A 27,639-nucleotide genomic window follows, 5' to 3' on the forward strand; every position below is an offset into this window, starting at 1 on the left:
GTTTTGTTTTGTTTTTTCATTGCAGCCTAGAGAACATAAAACTCAAAATCAGGTGAAAGAAAGGAAAGATGGGAAAACTGCTGGAAAGCAGAATGCTATAAGGGCCCAAATGGTCCTTGAGTATAACCTCATTGAGGAGCAAGGACCAAGTAAGTGGCCCATAAATGAGTCTCAGGACTGAGTAGTCAGATGAAAAATAGCCTAATGGAGACTACATGATAATTTTCTGTGTTTGGTGCTGTGACCCAATTCATCTCTCCATACCTGCAGAGAAACCCAGGACCATGAAGAGCAGCCTGACACTGGTGGGGACCTTCTGGGCCTTCCTGTCTCTTGTTACTGCTATGGCCAGCTCTACCAGTTACTTCCTGCCATACTGGCTCTTTGGATCCCAGCTGGGGAAGCCAGTGTCATTCAGCACATTCCGGAGGTGCAACTACCCTGTGCGAGGAGAGGGGAACAGTTTGAGCATGGTGGAAGAGTGTGGGCGCTATGCCAGCTTTAGTACCATCCCAAGCCTTGCCTGGCAGATGTGCACTGTGGTGACAGGTGCTGGCTGTGCTCTCCTCCTCCTGGTGGCATTAGCTGCAGTCCTGGGCTGTTGCATGGAGGAGCTCATTTCCAGAATGATGGTACGTTGCATGGGAGCAGCACAGTTTGTGGGAGGTAAGACAGTATTGCTGGGATTGTGTAGGTTGGGGAGTTTTGCAGAGGGCAGGGAGGGAGTGGGAAGTGTTACCTTATGGGAAATCCCTCTCATCCCTTCCACTATGTCCATCTCTAAGGCTATAAAAGGGGACTTCATTGAAACAGTCTAGGACTCTCTAAACTGCAATCTTTTAAAAAATAGATTTTATTGATTATGCTATTACAGTTGTCCCATTTTACCCCCTTTATTCCCCTCTGCCCTGCACCCCTTTCCCACCCACATCACCCCCCCCCCCGCCTTAGTTTATGTCAATGGGTTGTACATATAAGTTCTTTGGCTTCTATATTTCCTATAATATTCTTAACCTTCCCCTGTCTATTTTATACATACCAATCATGCTTCTTTTCTCCTGTACCTTTTCCCCGATTCTCTCCCCACCCCCTCCCTGCTGATAACCCTACATATGATCTCCATTTCTGTGATTCTGTTCCTGTTCTAGTTGTTTGCTTAGTTTTTTTTTTTTTGTAATTTTACGTTCAGTTGTTGATAGTTGTGAGTTTGTTGTCATTTTACTGTTCATAGTTTTTTAATTTTTTTCCTAGATAAGCCCCTCTGACATTTCATATAATAATGGCTTGGTGATGATGAACTCCTTTAACTGAACATTGTCTGGGAAGAACTTTATCTGTCCTCTCATTCTAAATGATAGCTTTGCTGGATAGAGTAATCTTGGATGTAGGTCCTTGCCTTTCATGACCTTGAATATTTGTTTCCAGCCCCTTCTTGACTGCAAGGTTTCTTTTGAGAAATCAGCTGACAGTCTTATGGGAGCTCCTTTGTAGATACCTCTCTCTTTTCCTCTTGCTGCTTTTAAGATTCTCTTTTTATCTTTAATCTTGGATAATGTAATTATGATTTGCCTTGGTGTGTGCTTCCTTGGGTCCAACTTCTTTGGGACTCTATGAGTTTCCTAGACTTCCTGGAAGTCTATTTCTTTTGCAAGCTTGGGAGAGTGTCTCTTCATTATTTTTCCAAATAAGTTTTCAACTTCTTGCTCTTCCTCTTCTCCTTCTGGCACCCCTATGATTCAGATGTCGGAATATTCAACATTGCCCTGAAGGTTCCTCAGCCTCTCCTCATTTTTTTTTTTTTTGAATTCATCTTTCTTCATTCTGTTCTGCTTGAATGTTTATTTTTTCCTTTTGGTCCAAACCATTGATTTGAGTGCCGGTTTCCTTTCCTTTATTGTTGGTTCCCTCTACATTTTTCTTTATTTCACTTTGCATAGCATTCATTTTTTCCTCTGTTTTGCGACCATACTCAACCATTTCTGTGAGCACCCTGATTACCAGTGTTTTGAACTGTGAATCTGATAGGTTGGCTATCTCTTCATCGCTTAGTTGTATTTTTTCTGGAGCTTTGATCTGTTCTTTCATTTGGGCTATTTTTTTTTGTCTCCACCCTCCTGTTATGTAGTAAGGGGCAGAGCCTTAGGTATTCTCCAGGGCGGGGCAACCCAAGTTGCTGTGTTGTGGCGCTGTATGTGGGGAGGGGTTCAAAAGGGAACATGCTGCTTGCTCATCTGCCGGCCAGCTCTCAGTCACTTCCTCTGCTACCCACAAGCAAATTGGGCCCTTCTGGTGCTGATTCCCAGGTGGGTGGGTTTGTGTACATTCTAGGACCCTGTGGGTCTCTCCATCTAACTCTCTTGTGATACTGGGAGTTTCTCCTGGGGCCACAACCCCAACAAGTTTTTTCAGTCAGAGGTTTTGTGGCTTTATTTCCCTGTTCTGGAACCCTGGGTTGCACAGTCTATCTCAGTCCCCAGCTGTTCCTCCCAGTTTATCTGCATGCAAATGTGGGACCAACCAGTCTGCCCTCTTCTGCCTCACTTGCCCCAGTCAGCCAGCTACCTCCCTTCCTACCTTTTTGGATGAATGTTTCTTCTTTAACTCCTTGTTTGTCAGACTTCCAGACAATTCAATTTCCTGGCAGTTCAGGTTGTTTTTTGTTTTTAAATTTGTTGTTGTCCTTGTTTTGGTTGTATAAGGAGGCACAGTGTATCTACCTACTCCTCCCTCTTGGCCAGAAGTCCATTTTTTTTTGTCTGTGAACCACCTAAACTGCAATCTATATCAAAGTGGCATTCACAGCAAAATTGGTTAGTAGGTAGTTGATATCTGGTTTCTTTTTCAGCCTCCATTTTCATCACCTTCTGCCTTCAGGGTGTTTATTCAAGAATATTATGCAGGTCTACTTTCCAGGAGCAACAACATATATTATAGTTTTACTGCTTCAAAATAAACTTATCCTTTATAAGCCCAGATCTCAGAGGACAGTGATGCAATAAACACATACATACAAATGTTAATTACTAACAAGAGTTTAATATAAAGTTCTCACCAAAGAAATATATCTGTAATAGTGAAATTCTAGGTGCAAAACAGACTGCAGATAACTGATTATTTGTCCCACATCTAAGGCTATCACTGTCTGGTAGCTGTTAACAGTCTACTCAGATTTCTTATGGCCCTATCCCATCCTTTAACCCTCTAAATTAGTGTAGGTAAACTGGGATGCTGACACTGTATAAATGGGCTAGGAAAAACCAAATGCAAAATAACAACCTGCAGGAAGGCAATGGGAGCACTTTAATTTGAATTATATAGGAGAAAAATAGCAAGAGTAGATGGACAAATATATATATATGAATATGTGAGCTATATTTTACACCTGGATGAGGCACTGGAAAAAAGTGCTGATAGAAGCTGTAAGTTGAAGTGTGTTGTTGTTGGTCATGAAGTTTTTGAATCATTATTCAATTCATTATCATCTTCATTAGCAACACAGTGTGGGTAACTGGAGCCAAAAAAAACGTGGATCCCACTTCTGGCTCTTCCACTAAGTTGCCCTCTGACCATGGGCAAATAAGAATAACCTGTCCTGTGTTCACTTCCTTTTTTCCTTGAATTTGTTCACTGGCAAGATAGCTCAGATCCCAATTTTCTTTATTCTCTCCAATGACTGAATTCAGGTAGTCTTAGGGTGAGATGGTAGTGATGAGGTAAGACTCAACAGGGACTGATTTTTCACCTCCTATCCCTGGGGACATCTAGTAATCTTTGTGAGGAAGTTTTGGTTATCACAGTTTGAGGAGAGTGTTACTGGCATCCACTAAGTGAAAGCAAGGGATGCCACTGAGTACTCCACAGTTCACAAGAACAAGACACCTACCCTTTTCCCAAAACAAAGATGTATCAGGCCTAAAATGTCCATAGTGCCAAAGTTGAGAAACCCAGAGGTAAGATAACATGCTTTCCTGGCCTGCTTATGAAAAGCACCAGATTCTTTTTGTTGAATTACAGTTAAGGTGATGTTTTCAGATTCTATCTTTCCTCAGACTCATTGTAAAGGTTTTAAATTTGCACCAACACTCTAGCCTCTATTATCTCTAAATATTTCCACTCTAAATACTACTTGTTTTCTGGACACATTGAAAAGTTATTAGGTTCTTTCTTTCTTCCTCTTGAAAACCATGGTATAGAACCAATTACTAAGGCTAGTCTAAGCCAATGGATTAATCTCCATTTAGGGGCTCCCTGGATATCACAAATGAACTTTAAGTAGGCTCACCTTTCACTTAGCCTGAAGGGTGGCCCTTGAAATTCTTATTTATAGCTCCAGGTCCCATTTCAGCATCAGGCACAGAACAGGTTTTTAATAACTGTAGATAGAAGGAACACAGGACTAAGGCAATGTTTAGTGTATGTTGGGATAAGATGGACATATGAGAGCTAGCTTCATTCACATCCCTTCCTTCCCTTTCAGGCTTCCCTCAAGGGAGTTAATATCCTGAGTTAACTTCTCTCCCACTTTGAGAGTGACAAGTTAACCTCCTTTGCAATTCTAAGAATTTCTGGCAGAGAGTAAGGAAGTGCTAAGTGGTAGGAATCAGAAGGGAGAAGATGGGGACAACTGTAATTGAACAAAATAAAAATGTTTAAAAAAGAAGTTCAGTAGCAATAGCCTCCATTAGACTCTAAGAATTAACAGTGGCTCCTACTCCCAGCTTGTATCCTGCCTTAGACTTTGCTGAGACTTTTATAAACATTCTTATGTTTCCCCATGTGACATATTTTAGCTGAACATACCTCCTAGGTCTAGAAACTCAAATAAAATTGTTGAGGGAAGATGTGGGAAAATAATGGAGATTTAGACACACATACACCAAGTGGGGAAGGACTGAGTGCTAGGTGTCATACGGGGAAATCAAAATAGTGCCAGTTTCATCTCATATGATGCTGCCTTTCTCTATTCTTCATTGACCTTTGCTCACACGAACATGCTCACAGTATTTATACTTAGATGAGGGTCTTTAAAATTCAAGAATGAAATGCCATTTGATAGTAGTCGTGGAGAGTCAAGACCCAAGATGTGCTATAAGGTTTATCCCTGGGCAAGAGAATGATATTGGAAAAATTGCTAAATTTCCACAGCTTCCACATATGTAACATCAATAAACTAATAGTTGTTACCACCCCCATTTTAGAAATTTATGCCTATTAAATTGCATCAGATGTGAAGAAGTGGTGAAGATTGCTTGGATATATCATATTTTCTAGGAGTCCTTTGGCACATGATCATTACCCAAGACTCTTTAGACATCTCAGGCCTGCTTGATCCCTTATAGATGGGCTCTTACCAGTGACAGATCACCAAGCCATGGAGCATTTTGAGCTCCAAGGATAAAAGACACAAGAGAAAGAGCTGTGGAGGTTTAGTTTAAACTTATTGTTCAGCTGAGGGGAATAGATTTTGTTGCTCCAGGCCTGGCTGATTCTCAGAAGCTAGAGCTTAACTGAAATACATTAGGGGGAGGAACCAATTTGTTTCAGGACTGGTTTATCTCTGCCAGACCCCAAACCACTGAAGAGATGGAGTATCCATTAAGAACTATGTCCTCCCCCTGCTTTATTCTTTTTTGCTATTTGGCGGCTTCCCACAGAGATGAGCAGTGGGAAGTGGAAGAGACAGGAAGAAATAAAGATCTGTTTGACTGAGTCATACTCAGCAAGGTGACCTGATGCGGCCCTTGGGTCCCATTTGCTCCACATGCAGCTGATCCAGCTGGACAAGGTTAGGGTCCAGAGAGCCTTTCACAGGGACATTCATACCCTGCTGCAACAGGTGAAGGAAACATGTAATTAGGAGATTATTTCAGCTCTGGGGGTGCTGAGGTTTCCAACCAGCTGGTCCCCAGCCTGTGAGAACACAATCATTATTCACATTACTGTGTGTGTGTGTGTGTGTGTGTGTGTGTGTGTGTGTGTGTATAAAATACACTTTTGAATTATCTTCTATCTTCAGTGACAGCTAGACAAAGAAGAAATAGGTGAAAAATAAATATAAGGAATTTCTTGGCAGGAATAAGTGAAAGATCTTGGATCAGGTTACTTGAGGGAGGACAAGAATCTTTCTAGAGTAGGGATTGTAACAGAATCACATAGAGTGCTTAAAAAATGTGGACTCCACAACTCTCCAGTCTTCTTTTCCATTCTGATATACGCAGCAACAGGTGGAAGGCTGTGTGTTTTGAAAAATCTCCCTAGTGATTCTGATGTATATACTGTGTTTCCTTTCCCTAACCCAACTGAGAACCACCACTCTGGATATACCTATAATGTTAAGGGCATAAAATGTAATACACTCAGACAGGTACCAGTGTTTTTCTCCATGTAAGGTCTTACATGCTTTAAGCTGGATGAAAACTGCCACTGGAAACAGATCACTGAGATCTTGATTTGAGGAAAGGGTGCTATTTTTCTAGAAACCATTATCTTCTCTGGAAACTTCATTTCCTGGAAAGTATTCCAAAGTTTCACCAGGCATCATTAAACTTATCCTCACCAGGCTGAACAAGGATTATAAAAGTGGCTCTCTGTTTGGAAAAATGGTATTCAAATAAGTTAACCTACTAGCAAGGGCTCATATAGTAAATTAAGCAGAGAATATGGTTCAGAGATTCTGACTCTCAGCTCTGAGCTTTATGCACTGGTGCCATTGATTTTTCTTTTTCCCTTTGGAGAAAAAATGTTATCATAGTGGTTTTCAGAGTGGTCCAGGAACAACTTGTATAAGTATTACCTGGGGAGCTTATTAATGCAGATGGCTTAGGGCTGGTCTAAGACTACTGAATCAGAACTGATGCTTTGCTTTCTGTTTTACACAGTCTCTCATGCTGCTTTATTTTTGAAGCTATAGTATGAAATATCTCTGGTATATGCACCACTCAGCTAAAGAAATAGAGTATTATCAATACAGTTGAAGTCTCCTTCATACCCTGCCTTGATCATATTCCCTTGTCCCTACAGCAAACATAACTACTGTTTTGGATTTGTTATTTGTCACTTGCCAGCAGATTCCAGTACACACTAACATTTGAGAACTTCTGCTCAGTTTTGTTATAACATTGCTTTTTATTTTTTTATTTTTAAAAGATTTTATTTATTTATTTTTAGAGAGGGAAGGGAGGAAGAAAGAGAGAGAGAGAGAAACATCAATGTGCGGTTGCTGGGGGCTGTGGCCTGCAACCCAGGCATGTGCTCTGACTGGGAATTGAACCTGCAACACTTTGGTTCTCAGCCCGCACTCAATCTACTGAGCGACGCCAGCCAGGGCCATGCTTTTTAAATGGAGTTCCCTTTTCTTCCATGTCTGCTTGAACATAAATATCTCTCTGTCTCTCAAAGGCAAAGTCAAATGCAACTTCTTTGTGAAGCCTCCCCTGATCTACTTTAGAAATCTCTAGCAGAAGTGAACTGTCTTTTAACTGTGACTGAAAATATTAGGTCCAAAGAATGGGAGAGTTGAGTGTGAGAGTTCCTTGGGAAGGGAAAACTGAGATATGGCTGGAGGACAGATATAAATTTTCCACTGTGTTTGAGATGAAGTTGTTACAGTAGCAATAAGCTGAATAAATTAATAACAAATTAACTCATACTATGCTTCTGCTCAGGGTAGTAAATTTAAAGTGCTAATAATCATATTTGGACAGATATTTGTGGATAGGGTGGGGTATGTAACAAAATCGCTGCCACTCAAAAGTTATACTTTTATAAGTAGGGCTCCAGGTTATGTTTGATGTTGTGTTGCTGAGGGTTTATATTGGCATTGAGGTTGCCACAAGGGCTGAAGTTGAGTGAAGTGTCCAACTCTGGGCTTCTGATTGGTCAAAGAAGTGAATTCAAATTATAGTAATCATGTTTGGGAAGAATATTTGGTACATTTTGTGAAAGGATATTCTTGTGGAAGGAGAAGATGAGGTAGGGAAACAAGGTGGTCATGTGTACATGTGCAGTAGGGGAGTGAGGATGGTAACATACTTTAAAGGGCTCTTTTTCCTTCCTATAGGAAAGTACCCAGCTGAGCATGCACAGTTGAGATAGATTTCTCCAAAAGACCTGTATGGTTGGAAGGGCAGTAAAGCTGGAATTAGCAATGACACACAGAGAAGTGGGACCTAGGGCTACAGCTCATATGTTGCAAGGCCAGGATTTGAACTATTCTCTTCTGGTACCAGATCCCCATGCTCATAATATTTTCAATGGAATTTTTCTTAAGGATTGGTACCAGGACCAGAAAGATGCATTAGATTACCAGGGTGCTTTTTAAATGCATATTCCTGGGCTGCAGTTACTACATTAAATATCTCCAAATTTATATATTTTTAAAAGATTTTATTTATTTATTTTTAGAGAGAGGTGAAGGAAGGGAGAAAAAGAGAGGGAGAAACTTTGATGTGAGAGAGGAACACCAATTGGCTGCTTCTTGCATGCACCCCGACTGGGGACTGAACCCACAACCCAGGCATGTGTTCCAAATGGGGATAAAACCAGCGACCCTTCACTTCATGGGAAGATGCCCAACTTACTGAACGACACTGGTCAGAACCAAATCTATATTTTTAATAAGCTCCTACTCTTCCAGAAGGTGGCAGGGCCTGGCACTCATCAATGACTTCCATGTTGCTATTTGAATCTCATCTTCACAATTTGAAATTGATGAGAATCGCTGACAAATATAATGGAGAATAAATTCCCCTGTGATTTCATGGTTTAAAATATGTCTCCTAGGACATCTTTCTCCAGCTATAATCAAATGTAATAAAATCAGCTGTCAGTTACAAGTCCAATGTCTTCATGAAGTATGTGTACAATCTATTGTACTCACCTGTCTAAGAAGCAGGATGAAGGATGGGAGATGGGGGGATGGTAAGTCGGGTTGGGCAGAGCATGGAGCCATATACACTGGGGCAGAATACATGCCTAGCAGAGATTTCTGATCTCTTGTCTGGTGTCTATGAAACACAAGGTAACAACTCCAACCAGGAACCTTTTGAAGAGTCTTATTCAGCTTTTTTACTTTTCAGCTGTAGGTTATGAGAGGTGAGGGAAAATATTATCATAGAGAATGTAGGTGGAAAGTGAGAGATGAGCCATAGGGAAAGGCTACTGTTTAGTAATAATCTTTGTTGAACATTTTCTATGTGCTAGAAACTTTATGAGCATTGCTTCTTGAAACATCCTTGTAAGAAAGAGTATGAGTGTTCCCATTTTAAAGATGAGGTAACTAAAGTATAGACATATTAAGTAACTTGCCAAAAGTCACACAGTTTCCAAGTGACAGAGCTGGAATTTGAACTTAGGTATAGACTGTCTACAGCACCCATTCTCTCTCTTCCCCACAGCTTTATTGAAATATAACTGACATATAAGATTGTGTAGGTTTAAGGTAATATGAGTGTGATGATTTGATACATGTATATACACATATTGTGAAATGATTATCACAATAAAGTTAGTTAACATATCCATCACCTCACATAATTACCTTTATTTGTGGTAAGAATATTTCAGAAATATTCTTTTAGCAGCTTTCAGGTATAAAATACAGTATTGTTCTCTTAAGCCAGCATGTTGTACTCTCAGGATCTAATGACTGTAAGATTTCTACTGTCTGCAAGAGATATTGTTGATAGAAGGTGGTCATTTCTGGACATCTGTCTCTGAAAGTACAGAACTTCTAAGGGTTGATGATCTCTGTGATCTGTGAGAAAAATGTTGTCAGTGACTATATGACCTTGGGTAAATCACTTTCTCTCTCTGGGTCTCAAAATTCACATCTATAATGGGAAAGGATTGGTGTAGGTAATTTTCCAAAGGTCTTTCCCACTCTCAAATTCTATGGTTGTGTCAGATATGTAGGATGATCTGCTGTCTCTGCCATGGAGATCCCTTCAGGAGGCTTCCCACCTGGTAGTGCAAGTGAAGGAAGCTATCTGTAAGATAGGCAGAGCACACTGAAAAACACTTATTGAGCACTTATTATATACCAGGTAACAATGATACATAGTTGAGGATAAATATGGTTGCTCCCTTCAAGAAACACACACTCTAGTGAGGGATACAGAAAACAAATGGTTGTGAAGGATATATATTACTGAATATTTTAACCACAGGAGTAAACAAAGGTTGCTATGGGAAGAGAGAGAGAGGATGTGTAACTTTGCCTGGGGGTTGGAAATGGCAAGGGAAAGCTTCTTTGAGGAGGTATTCCCTGGTCTGAGTTCCTTGGCATGGTAATGTCTGAAAAGCAAAGGGGATGAAGAATGTGGAAGGTTTCTCCTGCCATGTCAGCATTTGACCAGCACTTCTGCCTCCTTGAGAAGTCAGAAGTTTATGCCAGTACCAGGGATCTGATGTGGAGCTTGGAAAGCTGAACTACTGTATAAACTTTTGTGCTCTTCTTCCTCATCTGTGTGAGAAAGCTCACTTTTTATTAAATCTTCCCTCAAAAGGCATATACTGGAAACAGGAAAAGGCCTAAGCTTCATCACCAATTTTTTTTCCTTAACCCATTGTGCAAACTCTGAGCTCATACACTCTGGTTCATACTTCTTCATATCATAGGGTTTCAGTTTATCTGTGGTAAAAAAAGCAATCAGAAGTGTTGTTCCATTGTCACTGGATAAATTCCAGAGCCTAGAAAAGTCTTCAGGTGACCAGCTCCTTTTCCTTCAAGATGATGAGACAGATAAGAATGCATGGACAAAGCCAAAGGCAGGTAGGATCAAGGGTGGGAAGTGGGGAAGGCTGAGGAGGTGGGGAATGGTGGGGGGGAAATGGAGACAACTGTACTAGAACAACAACAAAAATGTGAAAAAAACTTTAAAAACAGAATACATTCCACTGAAGGGAATTTCTAAACTTAAATGATTTTTTTTTGTTTCTAAACCCTCTCTCTCACTGTCAGAATATTCTGTTTTCCTCTTTAAATGCTTCCTTTTTTTTAAAAAAAAGTGTATTTTATTGATTACCTTATTATAGTTATCCCATTTTTTCCTCCCTTTTACCCACCTCTGCCCTGCGCCCCCTTCACATGAGAATCCCCCACCTCTTAGTTCATGTCCGTGGGTCATACCCATTAAGTTCTTTGGCTTTTCCACTTCCTATACTATGCTTAACTTCCCCCTGTCAATTTTATACCTATCATTTGTGCTTCTTATTCTCTGTACTTTTTCCCCCAATCTCCCTTCTCCTCCTCCCCACTGATAACCCTCCATGTGATCTCCATTTCTGTGATTCTATTCCTGTGCTAGTTGTTTGCTTACTTTGTTTTTGTAATTTTAGGTTCACCTGATAGTTGTGAGTTTATTGTCATCTTACTATTCATAGTTTTGATCTTTTTCTTAAATAAGTCCCTTTAACATTGCATATAATAAGGACTTGGTGGTGATGAACTCCTTTAACTTGTCCTTATCTGGGAAAAACTTTATCTGCCCTTGCATTCTAAATGAGAGATCTGCTGGATAGAGTAATCTTGGATGTAGGTCCTTGCCTTTCATGACTTTAACTACTTGTTCCAGCCCCTTCTTGCCTGTAAGGTTTCTTTTGAGAAATCAGCTGATAGTCTTATGAGAACTCCTTTGTAGGTAACTGTCTCTTTCTCTTGATGCTTTTAAGATTCTCTCCTCTTTAATCTTGGGAAATTTAATTATGATGTGTCTTGGTGTGTTTCTCCTTGGGTCCAGATTCTCTGTGACTCTCTGAGCTTCATGGACTTCCTGGACTTCCTGGGAGTCTATTTCCTTTGCCCAGTTGGGGAAATTATTCATTATTTGTTCAAATAAGTTTTCAATTTCTTGCTCTTCCTCTTCTTGCACCCCTATGATTCAGATGTTGGAATTTTTGAAGTTGCCTCAGGAGTTCCTAAGTCTCTCCTCACTTTTTAAAATTCTTGTTTCTTCATTCTGTTCTGGTTGAATATTTCTTTCTTCCTTCTATTCCAAATTGTTGATTTGAGTGATGGTTTCCTTCCCTTCACTGTTGATTCCCTGTATGTTTTTCTTTATTTCCCCTTGCATAGCCTTCACTTTTTGCTCTATTTTGCAACCATACTCAACCATTTCTGTGAGCATCCTGATTACTAGTGTCGTGAATGGTGCATCTGATAGGTTGGTTATCTCTTCATTGCTGAGTTCTATTTTTGGAGATTTGATCTGTTTTTTATTTTTTGATATTTTAAAAAAGCATTTAATTTATTTATTTTAGACAGAGGGGAAGGAAAGGAGAAAGAGAGGGAGAGAAACATAAATGTGTGGCTGCTTCTCGTGCATCCCATACTGGGGACCTGAACTGACCACAACGCAGGCATGTGCCCTGACTGGGAATCAAACTGTCGACCCTTTGGTTTGCAGGCAGGTGCTCCGTCCACTGAACCAAACCAGCCAGGGCTTGATCTGCTCTTTCATTTTGGCCATCTTGCTTTGTCTTGGTACTCCTGTACCTTACATTGTAAGTGGTGGAGCTTAGGTATTCACCAGGGTAGGTCAACCCACATCACTGTATTGAGGCATGGTATGTGGGGGAGGGTTACAAGAGAGGACAATGCCACTCGCTCTGCTTTTGGCCAGCTTTCAGTCACTTCCCTACTACCCACAAGAAAATTGCATCTTTCTGGTGCTGTTTCTGGGTGGGTGGGCTTGTATGTGTTCTAGGACCCTGTGGGTCTCTTCAACAAACTGTCCTGTGAGGCTGGGAGCTTTTGCTATCACAGGTTTTTACAGCCAGAGGTTTTGAGGCTTTCTTTTCCCACACTTGAACTCTGGATTGCCCGGTCTGTCACTCCCCAGTTATTCCTCCTGGTTTATCTGCATGCAAATGCAGGACCTCCTTGTCTGCCAGCCAGTACCTCACCTGCTATTTCACCAGCCACAGCCTTATCTCCTGTCCTCTCTACCCTGCCTGCCCATCTCCACCCTTTCTACCAATCTGGATGAATGTTTTCTCTTTAACTCCTTGGTTGAAAGACTTCCACACAGTTCAATTTTCTGTCAGTTCTTGTTTTTTTTTTGTTTGTTTGTTTTTAAATTTGTTCTTGTCCTTTTGGTTGTGCAAGGAGACAGTGTATCTACCTATGCCTCCATTTGGCTAGAAGTAAAGGCCTAAATGCTTTTTGCTATTTCTTAAAGTCTTTGTGTTTTTCTCTGGCTTCATTGAGTATGAAAACCTGGTTGCCATGTTGCAGGCATGCTTAGAGAAAACATTGAAGTTTTCCTCCAAAGGGTTCATCTGAAGGCAACATGGGCTTATTATCCTCTCAGAGTGTATATGGAATTTTCATCTTTGAGGAAAAATAAATAAAGGTGAAGTCAGAAATCCCTTCGGTGGTCTGCCTTTCACTGTCCAGCTGAGCTCCAAAGCTCTGAAATCTATAAATATGCCATTCATTCATCACTGATTAAACATCTGCTCTCTAGAGGTTGTGTTATGTGTTAGTTTCTGCATCCACATTTGTGGCAGGAGACCATTCCATGATCTCTGGTGTAGCAGTCAAGTATAGTGTTCTTGTAATTAGGCTCTCTTTGTTGTAAGTAGGAGACCCACTTGAGATATCTCAGTGAAAATAGTTTATTATAACATAAGGAATGTGGACCACAAAAGCCATTGGGAAGCAGTGAATTCTCTCTTGCTCTTTCATGTGCAGCATGGAGTTTTTCTTCATGGCATGTCTTCTTCATGCTGCTATATTATATCCCTCTACCAGGCAGTTTTCTCAGCCTACCTAAAAGTTATGTGTACTCATAACTTTAGATTGAACTTGGCTTTAGCTTGACACAGACTTGATTCTACCTCCTGGTATTTTTTCTTAACTCATTCTCTATCTGATAACTAATTCAGCATTTCTGTGTTTCTTGATTAAAACTTTCAGAAACAAGAGTCTGGCCCATATCATGTCTTCATGCCAGGTTATGATGCCATCCATTACTGGCCAGCCAATAAATTCTGTTTATTTGTGTCAGATGCCAATGCTAGGTCCAATTCACTGTCACCAAAGGCATGGTGTGGGGAGTTCAGAGGTTATAAAATGTAAACCTAGGCAGCAGCAAGAGGTGTAGATGAGGCAGTTTTTCTTAGAAGGCAGTGTTGTCAAGTACCAGACTTGTATTTATGGTTGGAAGGGTAAGGTTATCATTAAGATTCCCACAAAGTTTCCCAGTGACTAAATGATCTAAACAAAATGAAGATGAAGACTAGGGGCACAGTGGAAGGTACTGGAAGCTAAAGAAAGAAGGCATGTTTAGAATTAATTTGGAATGATTTCTCAGAAGAAAAAAAAGTGTTTTTGGAAGAGGGAGTGTGGTGTTCAGGCCTTCACCAGGAAAAGCCTATGCAACATGTATGCTCTCTGCAGATCTCAGTCTGGCAGCTGATTCCAAGTTACAGAAATCATGACTTACCTTAAACTACTATGGACCTACTTGACTCTTAGAAAAGGCTGACATTTTAGGAAACAGTTGTGGTCTCTATATTGTGATTCTTTGTAAATCAGACAAAGATAGAAGTCTGGTTGGAGAGGCCACCTTAACTTTGTAAATCATTGTCAAAAACATTTCAGCTATAAAAATGACATTGTCCTGTCTCAATTCCTAATACTTCCTTTTATGAGTTGTCCCCTCTACTACCTACTACAACTCACCACCTATGACATGGCAAAGAAATTCTACTGAGTTTTTAGTATTATAGACATTTAGGGTGAAAGGGGAGAGCTAAACTCTGAGTAGAGGAAGCAGAACTTGAGCTGAGCTTATCCAGAGGGAATGTTGGGGTGACAGAAGACCTATTATGTTTTTCTACCTGTGTGTATGTTTTTTGTTTTTTTTTCAGGGCTGCTGATAAGCTCAGGCTGTGCATTATATCCCTTAGGATGGAATAGCCCAGAGATAATGCAAACATGTGGGAATGTCTCCAATCAATTTCAGTTAGGTAAGGTGACTGGCAGGATGGCAGTGTCAGTTCATCTGTTTTTCAAATTACCTCTTAAATGAGCCTCTGCTTGCTAGTGGTGCTTTCCTGTGTCTCTCTCACTGTTACCTTGTAAGAAGTAGTGGCTTGGCCAGATTCATCTGGCCTTGCTAACCTACAAGGGGTGGACATAAATTTCACTTCCTTAACTATTTCTCTCCACATCCTTTATATATTTTTACCCAGAGTCCTGTGACCAGTTTGTGTCAACACTATGTACAGAGAGATTTCAAATGCTTGTAGAGTAATTATCTGCCGCCCTCCATATAAACACTAGATCCTGTTATTATTTTCTTCTAGGCACTGTTTTCTAAATATAAATCAATAGTATCTCTTCTCACTCTCCACTGAAGATATAACAAGGGTAATTTAGTTTGCATCATCAATTAGGAACATAGGTTAAGTATTGGGAATTGCTACTGGCATATTAATTGCAAGAACTGTTAAATATAAGGAGTGACAGAAGTAGCTCTGGACTCTTCCATGATTGCCAATTCTAAGTGAGAATGCCTTAAATCCAGTATTGTGAATTGGGAATAGATTAGACGCTAACTGAAAGACTTCAAAATATTTTCCTGACCTACCACGATAGAAGAGAGTTAGAAGGGAAATGTCTAATCTTCCTTGAATATTCTCATTTGTAGGAGAGAACTTTGGAACAATGAGGCAACCCATCTCCTATAGTTTATGCCCCATTACTTCCATTGATCTCTGTTGCCTCAGATTGTTTTTTATCTCACCTGACCAATTTTGGGAAGAAGGAGTTGTTCACTGGACAAACATAACATGAGGGAAGGGCTATAAAGAAGATAGGACAAGTGTGTAAGCAAGCTACTGGTCCTGCTAGCTGGAGTAGAGAAAAATAAAGATTTAGCACATTTTTCCTACTTTGTTGTTAGACCTATAATTCTACTTTAAAAAACAGGTTTATTGATATATAATTCACATTCCATAGAATTTTCCCCTTTAAAGTGTACAATTAGTGGTTTTCAGTATATTCACAAGGTTGTGCAATCATCACTACTATTTGATTTCAGAATATTTTCATAACCCAAAGAGAAACCTCTTACCCATTCACAGTCACTCTCAATTTCCTCCTGAGCTCAGTCCCCAGCAACTACTATATAGATTTATTTATTCTAAACATTTCATATAAATGAAATCATGTAATATGTGGCTTTTGTGTTTGGCTTCTTTTACTTAGAATAATGTTTTCAAAGTTCATCCACATTGTAGCATGTGTCAGCACTTCTGCTTTTCATGGCTGGATAATATTTCATTGTATGGATATAACTCATTTATCCAGTTATCAGTTGATAGATTTTGGGTTTCTCCATTTTTCACTATTATGAATAATAATAGTGCTATGAATATTTGTGTACACATTTTTGTATGCATACATTGTTTTATTTCTCTTGTGTATGTATCTAGATTCAGAATTTCTGAGTCAAATGGTGACTCTATGTTTAAGCCTTTGAGAAATTGCCAGGCTATTTTCCAAAGTGACTGCATCACTTTACATATCTACCAGAAATCTCCAAGTGTTCCAATTTCCCCAATATTTACCAGCATTTATTTTCCATTTTTTAAATTATAGCTATCCTGGTGAGTGTGAACTGATAGCATGTTGTGCTTTTAATTTGCATTTTCCTGATTACTCATGGTGTTGAACATCTTTTTATATACTTATTGGCTATTTCTTTTCTGTAATTTTTGGGTATTTTTAATTTCTTTATTTTAAAAAAACATTGTTGTTTTATTACAGTCATCCCAATTTTCCCCCACTGCTCTCCCCTGACCCACCCAACCCCCACTGCCACACTCAATCCTCACCCTGTTATCCATGTCCATGGATACTTGTTCTTTTCTATGTCTTCTTTAAAGAAATGTCTATTCAAATTATTTGCCTATATTTAACTCAGTTATTTGCCTTGTTTTGTTATCTGTAAGAGTTCCTTCTGTATTCTGGATAGTAGACTATTTTGAGATGTATGATTTACAAATATTTTTTTTCTCATTCTGTGGCTTGTATTTTCACTTCTTTGATGACATTCTTTAAAGTACAAAATTATTTAATATTGATGAAATCAAATTTTATCTATTTTTTAAATTTTGTTGATTGTGCTTTTGATGTCACATCTAAGCATATATTGTCAAATCCAAGGACACACGAGGACTGTTTTGGCTAATCTTGCATTTTCATGTGAATTTGAAGTTCATCTGGTGATGAACTTCATCTAATGAATTTTTTAGTGGATTTCTTAGAATATATTTTATTTCAATTTTCATACATTTTAATATCAGTTAAACGTTCATCTGGTGATGAACTTCATCAAGATGAACTTCACAAGATGAACTTCATTTTGTGATTTGAAAATCACAAGAGCCACTTGGGATTTTGATAGAGATTTTGCTGAACCAATAGTTAGTTTGAGAATATTGCTACTTTAGCAATATTAGCTCTTTCCAGTCCGTGAGCATGAGATGATGCTCCATTGAGTTAGGTCATCTTTAATTTATTTTTATGATATTTTGTAACTTTCATTATAAAAACCTTGTTCTTTTTTTGTGAAATATATTCCTAAGTATTTTTATTGTTTTTAATGGTATTGTGAATGGACTTGTTCTTAATTTTGTTAATTTTATTTTGGATAGTTCATTGTTACTGTATAGAAATACAAATAATTTTTCTATATTGACCTTCTATTTTGCAACCTTGCTGAACTCATTTATCAATTCTAATGAATTTTTTAGTGGATTTCTTAGAATATATTTTATTTCAATTTTCATACATTTTAATATCAGTTAAACGTGGTCATGTTATAAATTAACATTTTACATAAATATAGTGATTTTTTCAGACAGTAAAACATCTTCCCATAAAATATGAGAATTTATATAAGAATATGAGAGCTTATATAAGAATTTATCTATTAACAGCATCCTAATAAAAATACATGTCAACAATAATTGAGAAAACACCCATTTAACAGTGTTTTATTTACACAAAAAGTTTTTTGTTGTTGTTAAATTATACTTGCCTCATTTATGCCCCATTACTCTCCCCTGACCTGCCTACATAATGATTTTAGAATCCTCAGCTCCCCATTGTCCTTTATACAGGTTCCTTAACTTGACCCTTCCCATTCTTTACCCTTTTATCCCCTCCTCCAGCCCCTCTGGTCACTGTAAGTTTGTTCTTTATTTCCACATCTCTGGTTCTATTCTGCTTACTTGCTTGTTTTGTTGATTAGGTCCACTTATAGATGAGATCATATGGTATTTGTCTTTCACTGCCTGGCTTATTTCACCTAGCATAATACTCTCCAGTTCCATCCATCCTTCTTTCTGCTGCATAGTGTTCCATTGTGTAAACATATCACGATTTTTAATCCACTCATTTACTGATGGGCACTTAGGCTGTTTCCATCACTTGGTTATTGTAAATAACACTGCTATGAACATTGGGGTGTATAGGCTCTTTTGATTGGTGTTTCAGGATACTTAGGGTGTAATATTAGCAGTGGGATTGATGGGTCAAAAGGAAGTTCCATTTTTAGTTTTCTGAGGAAATTCCATACTGATTTCCACAGTGGTGGCACAAGTCTGCGTTCCCACCAACAGTGTACTAGGGTTCCCTTTACTCCACAGCTTTGCCAGGAGTTGCTGACTGTTGATAGATTAATGATGGCCATTCTGGCTGCTGTGAAGTAGTATCCCATTGTGGTTTGAAATTGCATCTCTTGGATGGCTAGTGGTGTTGAACATCCTTTCATATGTCTCTGGGCCCTCTGTATGTCCTCCTTGGAGAAGTGTAGGTTCAGGTCCTTTGCCCATTTTTAAATTGGATTGTTTGTCTTCCTGGAGTGGAGTCATGTGAGTTCTTTATATATTTTGGAGACAAAACCCTTGTCTGAGGTATCATTGGCAAATACGTTTTCCCACACATTTGGTTCCCTTTTCATTTTGCTGATGTTTTCTTTAGCATTGCAGAAACCTTTTAGTTTGATGTAGTCGCATTTGTTTATTGTTTCCTTTATATACCTTGTTCAAGGGGATGTATTAGTGAAAATATCATTGAGTGGACTATATGAAATTTTCCTGCCTATGTTTTTGTCTAGGACTTTTATGGTATCATGACTTACGTTTATGTCTTTTAACCATCTTGAGTTTATTTGGGTGAGTGGTATAATTTAGTGGTCTAGTTTCATTTTTGCATGTATTTGTCCAGATCTCCAAACACCATTTATTGAAGAAGTTATTTTCACTGCATTTTATGCTTGTGCCCCCTTTTCCAAATATTAATTGGCCATAGAGACTTGAGTTTCTTTCTTGGCTCTTTATTCTGTTCCATTGGTCTATGTGTCTGTTCTTATATCAGTAACAGACTGTTTTGATTACAATGACCTTATAATATAGTTTGATATCAGGTATTGTGACCCCTTCTACTTTGTTCTTCTTTTTCAAAATTGCTGAGGGTATTTGGGGTCATTTATGGTTTCATATATTTTAGAAACATTTGTTATACATCTGTGAAATATGTCATTGGTATTTTCATAGGGGTTGTGTTGAATATATAAATTGCTTTGGGTATTATGGACATTTTGATGACGTTAATTCTTCTGATCCATGAACGTGGTATACTTCCATTTATTTGTGTCTTCCTTAATATCTTTCTTCAGCATTGTGTCATTTTCTGAGTACAGGTCTTTTGTGTCCTTGGTTAAATTTATTCCTTTTATTTTTGCTGTTGCTGTAGTAAATGGGATTTTTCCCCTAATTTCTGTTTTTCATATTTCATTGTTGGTGTACAAAAAGGCCTTTGATTTCTGAATATTGACTTTTTATCCTGCTGCTTTGCCAAATTCATTTATTAGGTCATATAATTTTTGAGATGGATTTTATAGCGTTTTCCATGTACACTACCATGTCATCTGCAAACATTGACACCTTTACTTACTTCTTTCCAATTTGGGCGAATCTTACGCCTTATTATTGTCTTACCACTGTGGCTAGAACCTCCAATACTATATTTAATAAAAGTAGTAAAATTGGACACCTTTGTCTTGTACCAGATCTTAGAGGAAAAACTTTAAATTTTTCCAGTTGAGTATCATGTTGAACGTAGGTTTCTCATATGTGGATGTTATTATGTTGAAGTACGCTCTCTCCATTCCCACTTTGCTGCGTTTTTTATCATGAACAGGTGCTGTACCTTATCAAATGATCTTCCAGCATTTATTCATATGATCATGTGGTTTTTGTCTTTCGTATTGTTAATGTGATATATTACATTTACTTATTTGCATATAATTTACCATCCTTTCATCCCTGTGATGAATCCCATTGATCATGGTGTATGACCTTTTTGATGTATTGCTGGATCTGGTTTGCCAATATTTTGTTGAGCATTTTACCATCTATGTTCATAAGTGATATTGGCCTATAGTTTTCTTTCTTTTTTGTGTCTTTATCTTGTTTTGGAATTAGGGTAATACTGACATCATAAAAATAGTTTGGGAATCTTCCCTGTTCTTCAATTTTTTGGAGTAGTATGTGGAAAGATAGCTGTTCTTAAATGTTTGGTAAAATTATCCTGGGAATCTGTCTGGCCTAGGGCTTTAGTGTGCCAGCAGTTTTTTATTACTTCTTCAATTTCACTAGCTAACATTGGTCTATTCAGGCTTTCTTCTTCTTCTTGACTTAGTTTTGAGGATTATATATTTCTAGAAATTTGTCCACTTCACCCAGGATTTCAAATTTCTTGTCATATAGTTTTTTTTTTGTAGTAATTTCCTATATTCCTTTGTATTTCTCTGGTATTGGTTATAATTTCTCTTCTTTCTTTTCTGATTTTATTTATTTGGATCATCTCTCTTATTTTCTTGGTGAGTCTAGAGGAGGATTTTTTATTTTGTTCATCTTTTCAGAGAGTCAGATTCTGGATTTACTGATCTTTTGGATTTTTCTTTTCATCTCTATGTCATTTAATTCTTCTCTGATCTTGATTATTTCCTTCTTCCTACTCACTCTGTTCTTTTGTTGTTGTTGTGTTTATTGTGTTCTTGTAGATGTAGTGTTAGGTGTTTATTTAAAATTTTTCATTTTTAGGTAGGCCTATATTGCTATGAATTTTCCTCTCAGGAATGCCTTTGCTGTGTCCCATCCATAGGTTTTGGGTTTTTGTATGTTCATATTCATTTATTTCCATAAACTTTTTTATTTCCTCATTGTTATTCCATTCATTGTTTAATAACATGGCATTTATTCTCCACATATTTGAATGTTATTAAGTTTTTTTCCTTGAGGTTGGTTTCTAGTTTCAAGCCATTGTGGTCTAAGAAAATGCTTAATATGATTTCAATGTGCTAAAATTAATATAGGTGGGATTGGAATAAGAAGGAGAAAAGAAAGAAAGGAAAACTTAAGAAATGTCTATAGGAAAAGGAAGTGATTTTGAGATGATAGGGGGCAAATGAATACTAAGAGTGACAAATGAAAACCAGGGTAAGACAGGGAAAATTTAAAATTTGAGACAAAAAGAAAAAAGGTCAGGATGAAAGAGAAAAAGAAACAGGCTAAAACAGGAAAAAGTTCAAATTTTGGGCAAAAAGGAATGGGCTGGATGAAGGCAGAATAGAGTACAAGAGAAGAACACTACAATTTGAAATGTTAAATACAAATATAGTGAATATATAGAAATAAAATTTAAAAATTCAACAACTATGATATCCACAACCAATGATCAAAAATTGGTAAAGGTGGAGTGTGAACACAGGTATTTTGAGACCAAGAAAAACAGTGTGAGATGACCATTGACAAGAAAATTTGTTCTGAGAGGCTGGAAGGGGTAGAAATACCAGAAGTGCAGGATAGAAACTAATTGTAGCAAGAAATAAAGCAAAATTTAAAACAAAAATAATAAGAGAAAAGAAGGTAAAATGGGGTAAGAGAAGGGAGAATCAAAATATGAGAATTGAAATAAACTATAATATAAAACCTACTAACTTAATATGCTGAAACTTGAAGGACAAGAAATGAATGTTAAAAAACTATTCAGGAAAGAAAATATCACAAGCCATAGAGAAGACCATGCTGGATTTTGTCTTGGTAGCATCTAGTATTTACCACTGTTTGTTACTTTTTGGATCTGACTCTGGTGATGTCAGATGGTGACCCTGTCTAGCCTTAGGCAGCCTGTTTGAAACTACCAGGGAACTACTATCTGTGGCTGACTTCTTAAATTGTTAATCTAGTCACTCTGTGCTCAGTAGTCAGGCTTAAGCACCACAGAGTGGGGAAGAGTCCTTCCTCGGGCAGACTATTGCTTCCCTTTAGGCTGCTGCCACTCAGAGATGAGTGGTCTGCGTGAGCAGGATGTATGCTGCAGTACAGGGAATGACTCAGCACCTGGATCTCATGGTTGCTCTCTCAGTTCTCTCTCTAAAGATACCATCCCCAGCCTCTCTTCAAGTGTTTCTAGTTCACTATGTCCCCCACCCTTTGCCAGAACCCAGGGTAAGTGACTTCAAATGGAGATTTATGCGTTGGCTCTGTAAATGGCTCTTTGCATCTCTAGCTGTATGACCCTGGTAGAGAGAAACCCTGCCATTTTAGCATCTGGATGTCCCAAATTGATGGCCTTCAATTGTGTTTATCAGAGAATCATTAATTTTTTCTTTCTTCCTTTACTCAATTTGTGTTATTGTTTCTCTCTCCATTGCTTTTTCCTTTACTTACCCTTCTCTCTTGCACCATAGATCTGTGCAAGGGTGCTAGGTCCCCTCTCCCCAGTGCACTGGATATTTTTGCCCTGTGAATGCTTATATATAAATGGATTGCTGGATCCTGCTTGAGTCAAGCCCTCCTAGTTCCTTTTTTGAAACAACTTTGCATTCTTCCAACTGCCTAAGTGTCTCTTATCCCTCTTAGACTCACACTTTCTGTCCATATTCTCCAATTACATGTTCCCATATTTGCATCTTAATAATTAATGCTGAAAAGAAGAGACAACCTGTAGCATCCTTGACCCTTTTCTGGTCAGCTGTCCAAACATACACAATAGTGTCAGCTGTATTAACTGTTTTCTTGCAAAATAGAGTTGCCAGGAATAGCAGAAAAACAAATAGTGAAATTAAAAAATTTAAAGATGTGTTGGAAATACCAAGTTTGTGAACATCAAGGTTTGGAAACACCAGGGCTAGAAGCAGTCTTTATCGTCAGAACTCTCTTTAATACTGTGGAGATTCTGGCAGTGTGGAATCATCCTCAGCACACCTTAAATATTTTCTGGGTGGATGAATGTAATAGTATGAAAGTACATGTAATGTCCACTGTACAGACTTTGTTTGGTTTTTCATTGAAAGCTAGCATGGTGTACTGAAAGATCATAGGCTTTGGAGTTAAAGTGTCAAAGATCTTGGCTAGCATCCAAGCTTTTCCACCTATGTAGTTGTATGGAGGTAAAATTGCTTGATGCTTTTGTCTGTTTCATTTTCTGTAAAATGGGGAATACTAATACTTGTCCAAGTGTTTTTACAATGAAAATAAAAGGCATCTTAAAATACCTAGCAGTGTTTGACTTAAAGTAAATGTGGCCTTCTTTAAAAGATAGCATAGAATGGGCTGGGGGAAGGGGGTAGACTATCAATTGATGGCACTTACTATAAATCTGTTGTTGGCTCTATACCCTACTATGTGTTCTGTTTTGGGAAGAGAGATTCACAGAGCCAAGAAAGAAGTGGGCTTCATTTAAAGAATAAAGCTTCTTACCCTGTTTTCCTTGAGAAAGATGAAGAGGGTAAGAAAAACAATAGAATCAGGCATTATCAGTATGCCAAAATTATTTTGAGAGTGAGTAAAAGATGTTTCTCACTCTGAGACTCCAAATGGCCTCCTCTATCCTCCACTATAAAGGGATCACATTCATGTTTTCACCTTTTATTTTCCTAGGTTTCCATTCAAGTTACCCTCAGTCATCTATAGTTATTTTTAGTCTTAACCTTAGTTATCATGGATATAACTTGTATTAAGGCAGCAGTCTTGATATCTCTGTTGGACTAAAAATAGCCATAGATTACTTGATACTCTTCCCATAATGAGGCTGGTTGTATTTCTAACCTCTACCTCTTGAATCTGGGTTAGCTTATAACTGATTTAATCAATAGAGTATGGCAGAAGTGACATTAAGCTTGTTCTAGGCCTAGCCTCTAAAGAACATGTAGTTTTTGTGGAAATATGAGCCGTCATATAAAAAAATGATTTCTTTGCTGGAGAGACTACGTGGAAAGTTCCAGAGATATTTAGAGACAAAGAGAGAAACCCAGCTCAGTCCAAACTTCCAGTCATTTCTGTCATGATAACAAATATGTGCTTGAAGCAGTGTTGAACCCTCCATAGTAAACATATGAATACCTCTGAATAACCCTAGTTAATGCCAATTGCAGTAGGAATATTGCTTAGCTGAGACCTGACCAAATCATGACTGACAGACTCATGAGATATAATAAAATGGCTGTTGTTTTAGGCTGCTATGTTCTGGAGTAGTTTGTTACACAATAGGTAATGAGGAAAAATGCCAAATAAATACATATAAATTTAAAATTCTTATATGTAATCAAAAATAATTTATATATGTAACAAAATAAAATAATATATAAAGGTTCAGAATGCAAATCCAGGCTTTCTCTGGACCTCAGTCCCATTCCTCAAAGGGACCATTAAATTACTTTTTAGGGACTTCCAGCCAAGTTGGAGGCATAGGTAGATACACTTTGCCTCCTTGCACAATCAAAAAAAGAACATCAAGAAATGAAAAAAAATCAGAACTGACAGAAAACCAAACTGTATGGAAGTCCGACAACCGAGGTGTTAAAGAAGAAAAATTCATGCAGACCGGTAGAAGGGACAGAGATGGGCAGCTAGGTGGAGAGGATTCACAGCAAGGCAGTGGCTGGAGGACCAGGGTGGGCAAGGAGGCAACTGGTGGACCAGGCAGTCCTACATATACATGCAGATAAACCAGAAGGAACAACTGGGGGGCAAGACAGACCACTCAACCCAGGGTTTCAGTGCGATGAAATAAACTTCAAAACCTCTGAGTGAAAAAATCTGTGGGGGTTGCAGTGCTGGGAGAAACTCCCAAACTCATGGGATTGTTCATTAGAGAGACCCACAGAGTCCTAGAATGTACACAAAAACACTCACCTGGGAATCAGCACCAGAAGGGCCCAATTTGCTTGTGGAGAGCAGAGGAAGTGACTGAAAGCTGGCTGAGAGCTGAGCAAGCTCTCAGGCACTGTTCACTCTTGGACCCCTCCCCCACATACAGTGCCACAACATAGTGACTTGGGTTGCCTTGTCCTGGCAAATACCTAAGGCTCCACCCCTTACTACATAAAAGGTGTGCCAAGACAAAAAAAAAATGGTCCAAATGAAAGAACAGATCAAAGCTCCAGAAAAAATACAACTAAGCAATGAAGAAACAGCCAACCTATCATATGCAAAATTCAAAACACTGGTAATCAGGATGCTTACAGAAATGATTGAGTATGGTAAAAAAATAGAGGAAAAAGTAAAATAAAGAAAAATGTACAGAGAACCAACAGTGATGGGAAGGGAACTGGGACTCAAATCATCTCTTTGGAGCAGCAGGAAGAACTAGACATTCAACCAGAACAGAATGAAGAAACAAGAATTCAAAAAAATGAGGAGAGGCTTAGGAACCTCTGGGACAACTTTAAACATTCCCATGTAAGAACCATAAAGGTGCCAGAAGGAGAAGAGGAAAAACAAGAAATTGACAATTTATTCGAACAAATAGTATGGATAACTTCCCCAATCTGGCAAAGGAAATAAACTCCCAGGAACTTCAGGAAGCTCAGAGTCCCAAAGAAATAGGACCCAAGGAAGCACACACCAAAGCACATCAGAATTACATTACCCAAGATTAAATATAAAGAGAGACTCTTAAAAGCAGCCACAGAAAAGGAGACAGTTACCTACAAAGGAGTTCCCATAAAACTATCAGCCAATTTCTCAAAAGAAATCTTACAGGCAAGAAGGGGCTGGAAGAAGTATTCCAAGTCATTAAAGGCAAGGACCTAGATCCAAGATTTCTTTATCCAGAAAAGCTATCATTAGAATGGAAAGGCAGATAAAGAGTTTCCCAGATAAGGTGAAGTTAAAGGAATTCATTATCACCAAGTCCTTATATGAAATGTTAAAGGGACTTTTCTAAGAAAAAGAAGGAGATCAAAAACTATGAACAGTAAAATGACAACAAACTCACAATTATCAACAACTGAGCCTAAAAGAAAGAAAAAAAACAAAGTAAGCAAACAACTGGAACAGGAACAGAATCACAGAAATGGAGATCACATGGAGGGTTACCAGTGGGGAGGGGGAAGGGAGAATGGGGTAAAAGGTACAGGTAATAAGTAACATAAATTGTAGGTACAAAGTAGACAGGGGGAGGTTAAGAATAGTATAGGAAATAGATAAGCCAAAGAACTTATATGTATGACCCATGAACATGAACTAAAGGGGGAGAATGTGGGTGTAAGGGGGTGTGCAGGGTGGAGGGGAATAAAGGAGGAAAATAGGAGAAGTGTAATAGCATAATAAATAAAGTATTTTTTAAAAATACTAATAGTAATAAGAAACATTCATTGAGCCTTTGAAAAAGTTGCTTTTCATATCTCCAGAATTGTTAATAAATATAAAAATATTTGTTTCAATTCAAAAGATGGTGGCAAGGTAGGTGGGAGTGGAGTCCATTTCCCCCTGCACACAGGTAGAACACCTAGCCTATCTTTTGAGGAACAGAGTGAACAGTCAACAGTATCCTAGTATATATGAATGTTGGAGGCCAAAATTGTAGAGTACACTGAAAAATCAGATGGTAAGGAGATTGCTTTGGGACAATAAGGTCCCTGAGAACAGCACGGGGACTAGGGCCACTGCAGCCCTGGGCCCTGCAGGGCCTGCCACAGGATTCTTGCAGGAGAGCCAGTTCAATGGCTCCCTCCCCTGACAAACAGGGAGGTTTGGGAAGCATCAGGATGGACCTGGAAGCTTGAAGTCACTGGAAGGAACAAAGACAAGGTGACAAATGTACAGGGGTGGTGTTCACCCACTTAGACTGTGGACACAGGCTGGGTCAGTACCAGAGAAATTGGGGCGCCAGGTTGGAGAAGGGAGGAGAGTTGGGCTGTGATGGACCCTGACACAAAGTCTTTGGTCTGGTTGGAAAGTTGGGCTGTGAGACTGGGTGCTTGTTTGGAGCACCAGTCTTGAATGGGAGAAATTTTTCAAAACATGGCTCTTGGTTGTTTAGGAAATTCTCCCACAACAGCCACACCTGCCTCCCTCAGTTGCACCCCACAGCCACCACAGCCTCAGTCAGGTCACGGGTTGACCCTTGCAGCCAGGACCATGGCTGTGACCCTACCCTCCCTAGTCACAGTAGGGGAGGGTGGCCACCCTGGCCTGTGGTCCCAGTGGTGTGCCTGACCCATCCACCCCTACACTGCAACCTCCACCCCAGCCACTGCAGCAGTGGAGGCCATGAGCCCATGCCCATGGCCTCTGAAGCTGAACCCCTGCCCCTGCCTTGCCCCAAGAGCT

The 27,639-nt window shown here is 38.8% G+C and overlaps 1 protein-coding gene across 1 annotated transcript in view; it reads left to right on the forward strand.

Annotated features, from left to right (window-relative positions):
- Positions 1 to 284: 284 nt before the first annotated feature.
- LHFPL1 (LHFPL tetraspan subfamily member 1) overlaps positions 285 to 27,639 on the forward strand; it is an 82,762-nt gene continuing 55,407 nt past the window's right edge. Inside the window, exons 1-2 of the mRNA XM_045817700.1 lie at positions 285 to 666; positions 14,875 to 14,973. Of these exons, the coding sequence (XP_045673656.1) occupies positions 285 to 666; positions 14,875 to 14,973 (481 nt within the window). The remainder of the gene's footprint in view (positions 667 to 14,874; positions 14,974 to 27,639) is intronic.

This window comes from Phyllostomus hastatus, unplaced genomic scaffold, assembly GCF_019186645.2.
Source record: "Phyllostomus hastatus isolate PE091 unplaced genomic scaffold, TTU_PhHast_1.1 phas_scaffold_28, whole genome shotgun sequence".
Taxonomy (NCBI): domain Eukaryota; kingdom Metazoa; phylum Chordata; class Mammalia; order Chiroptera; family Phyllostomidae; genus Phyllostomus; species Phyllostomus hastatus.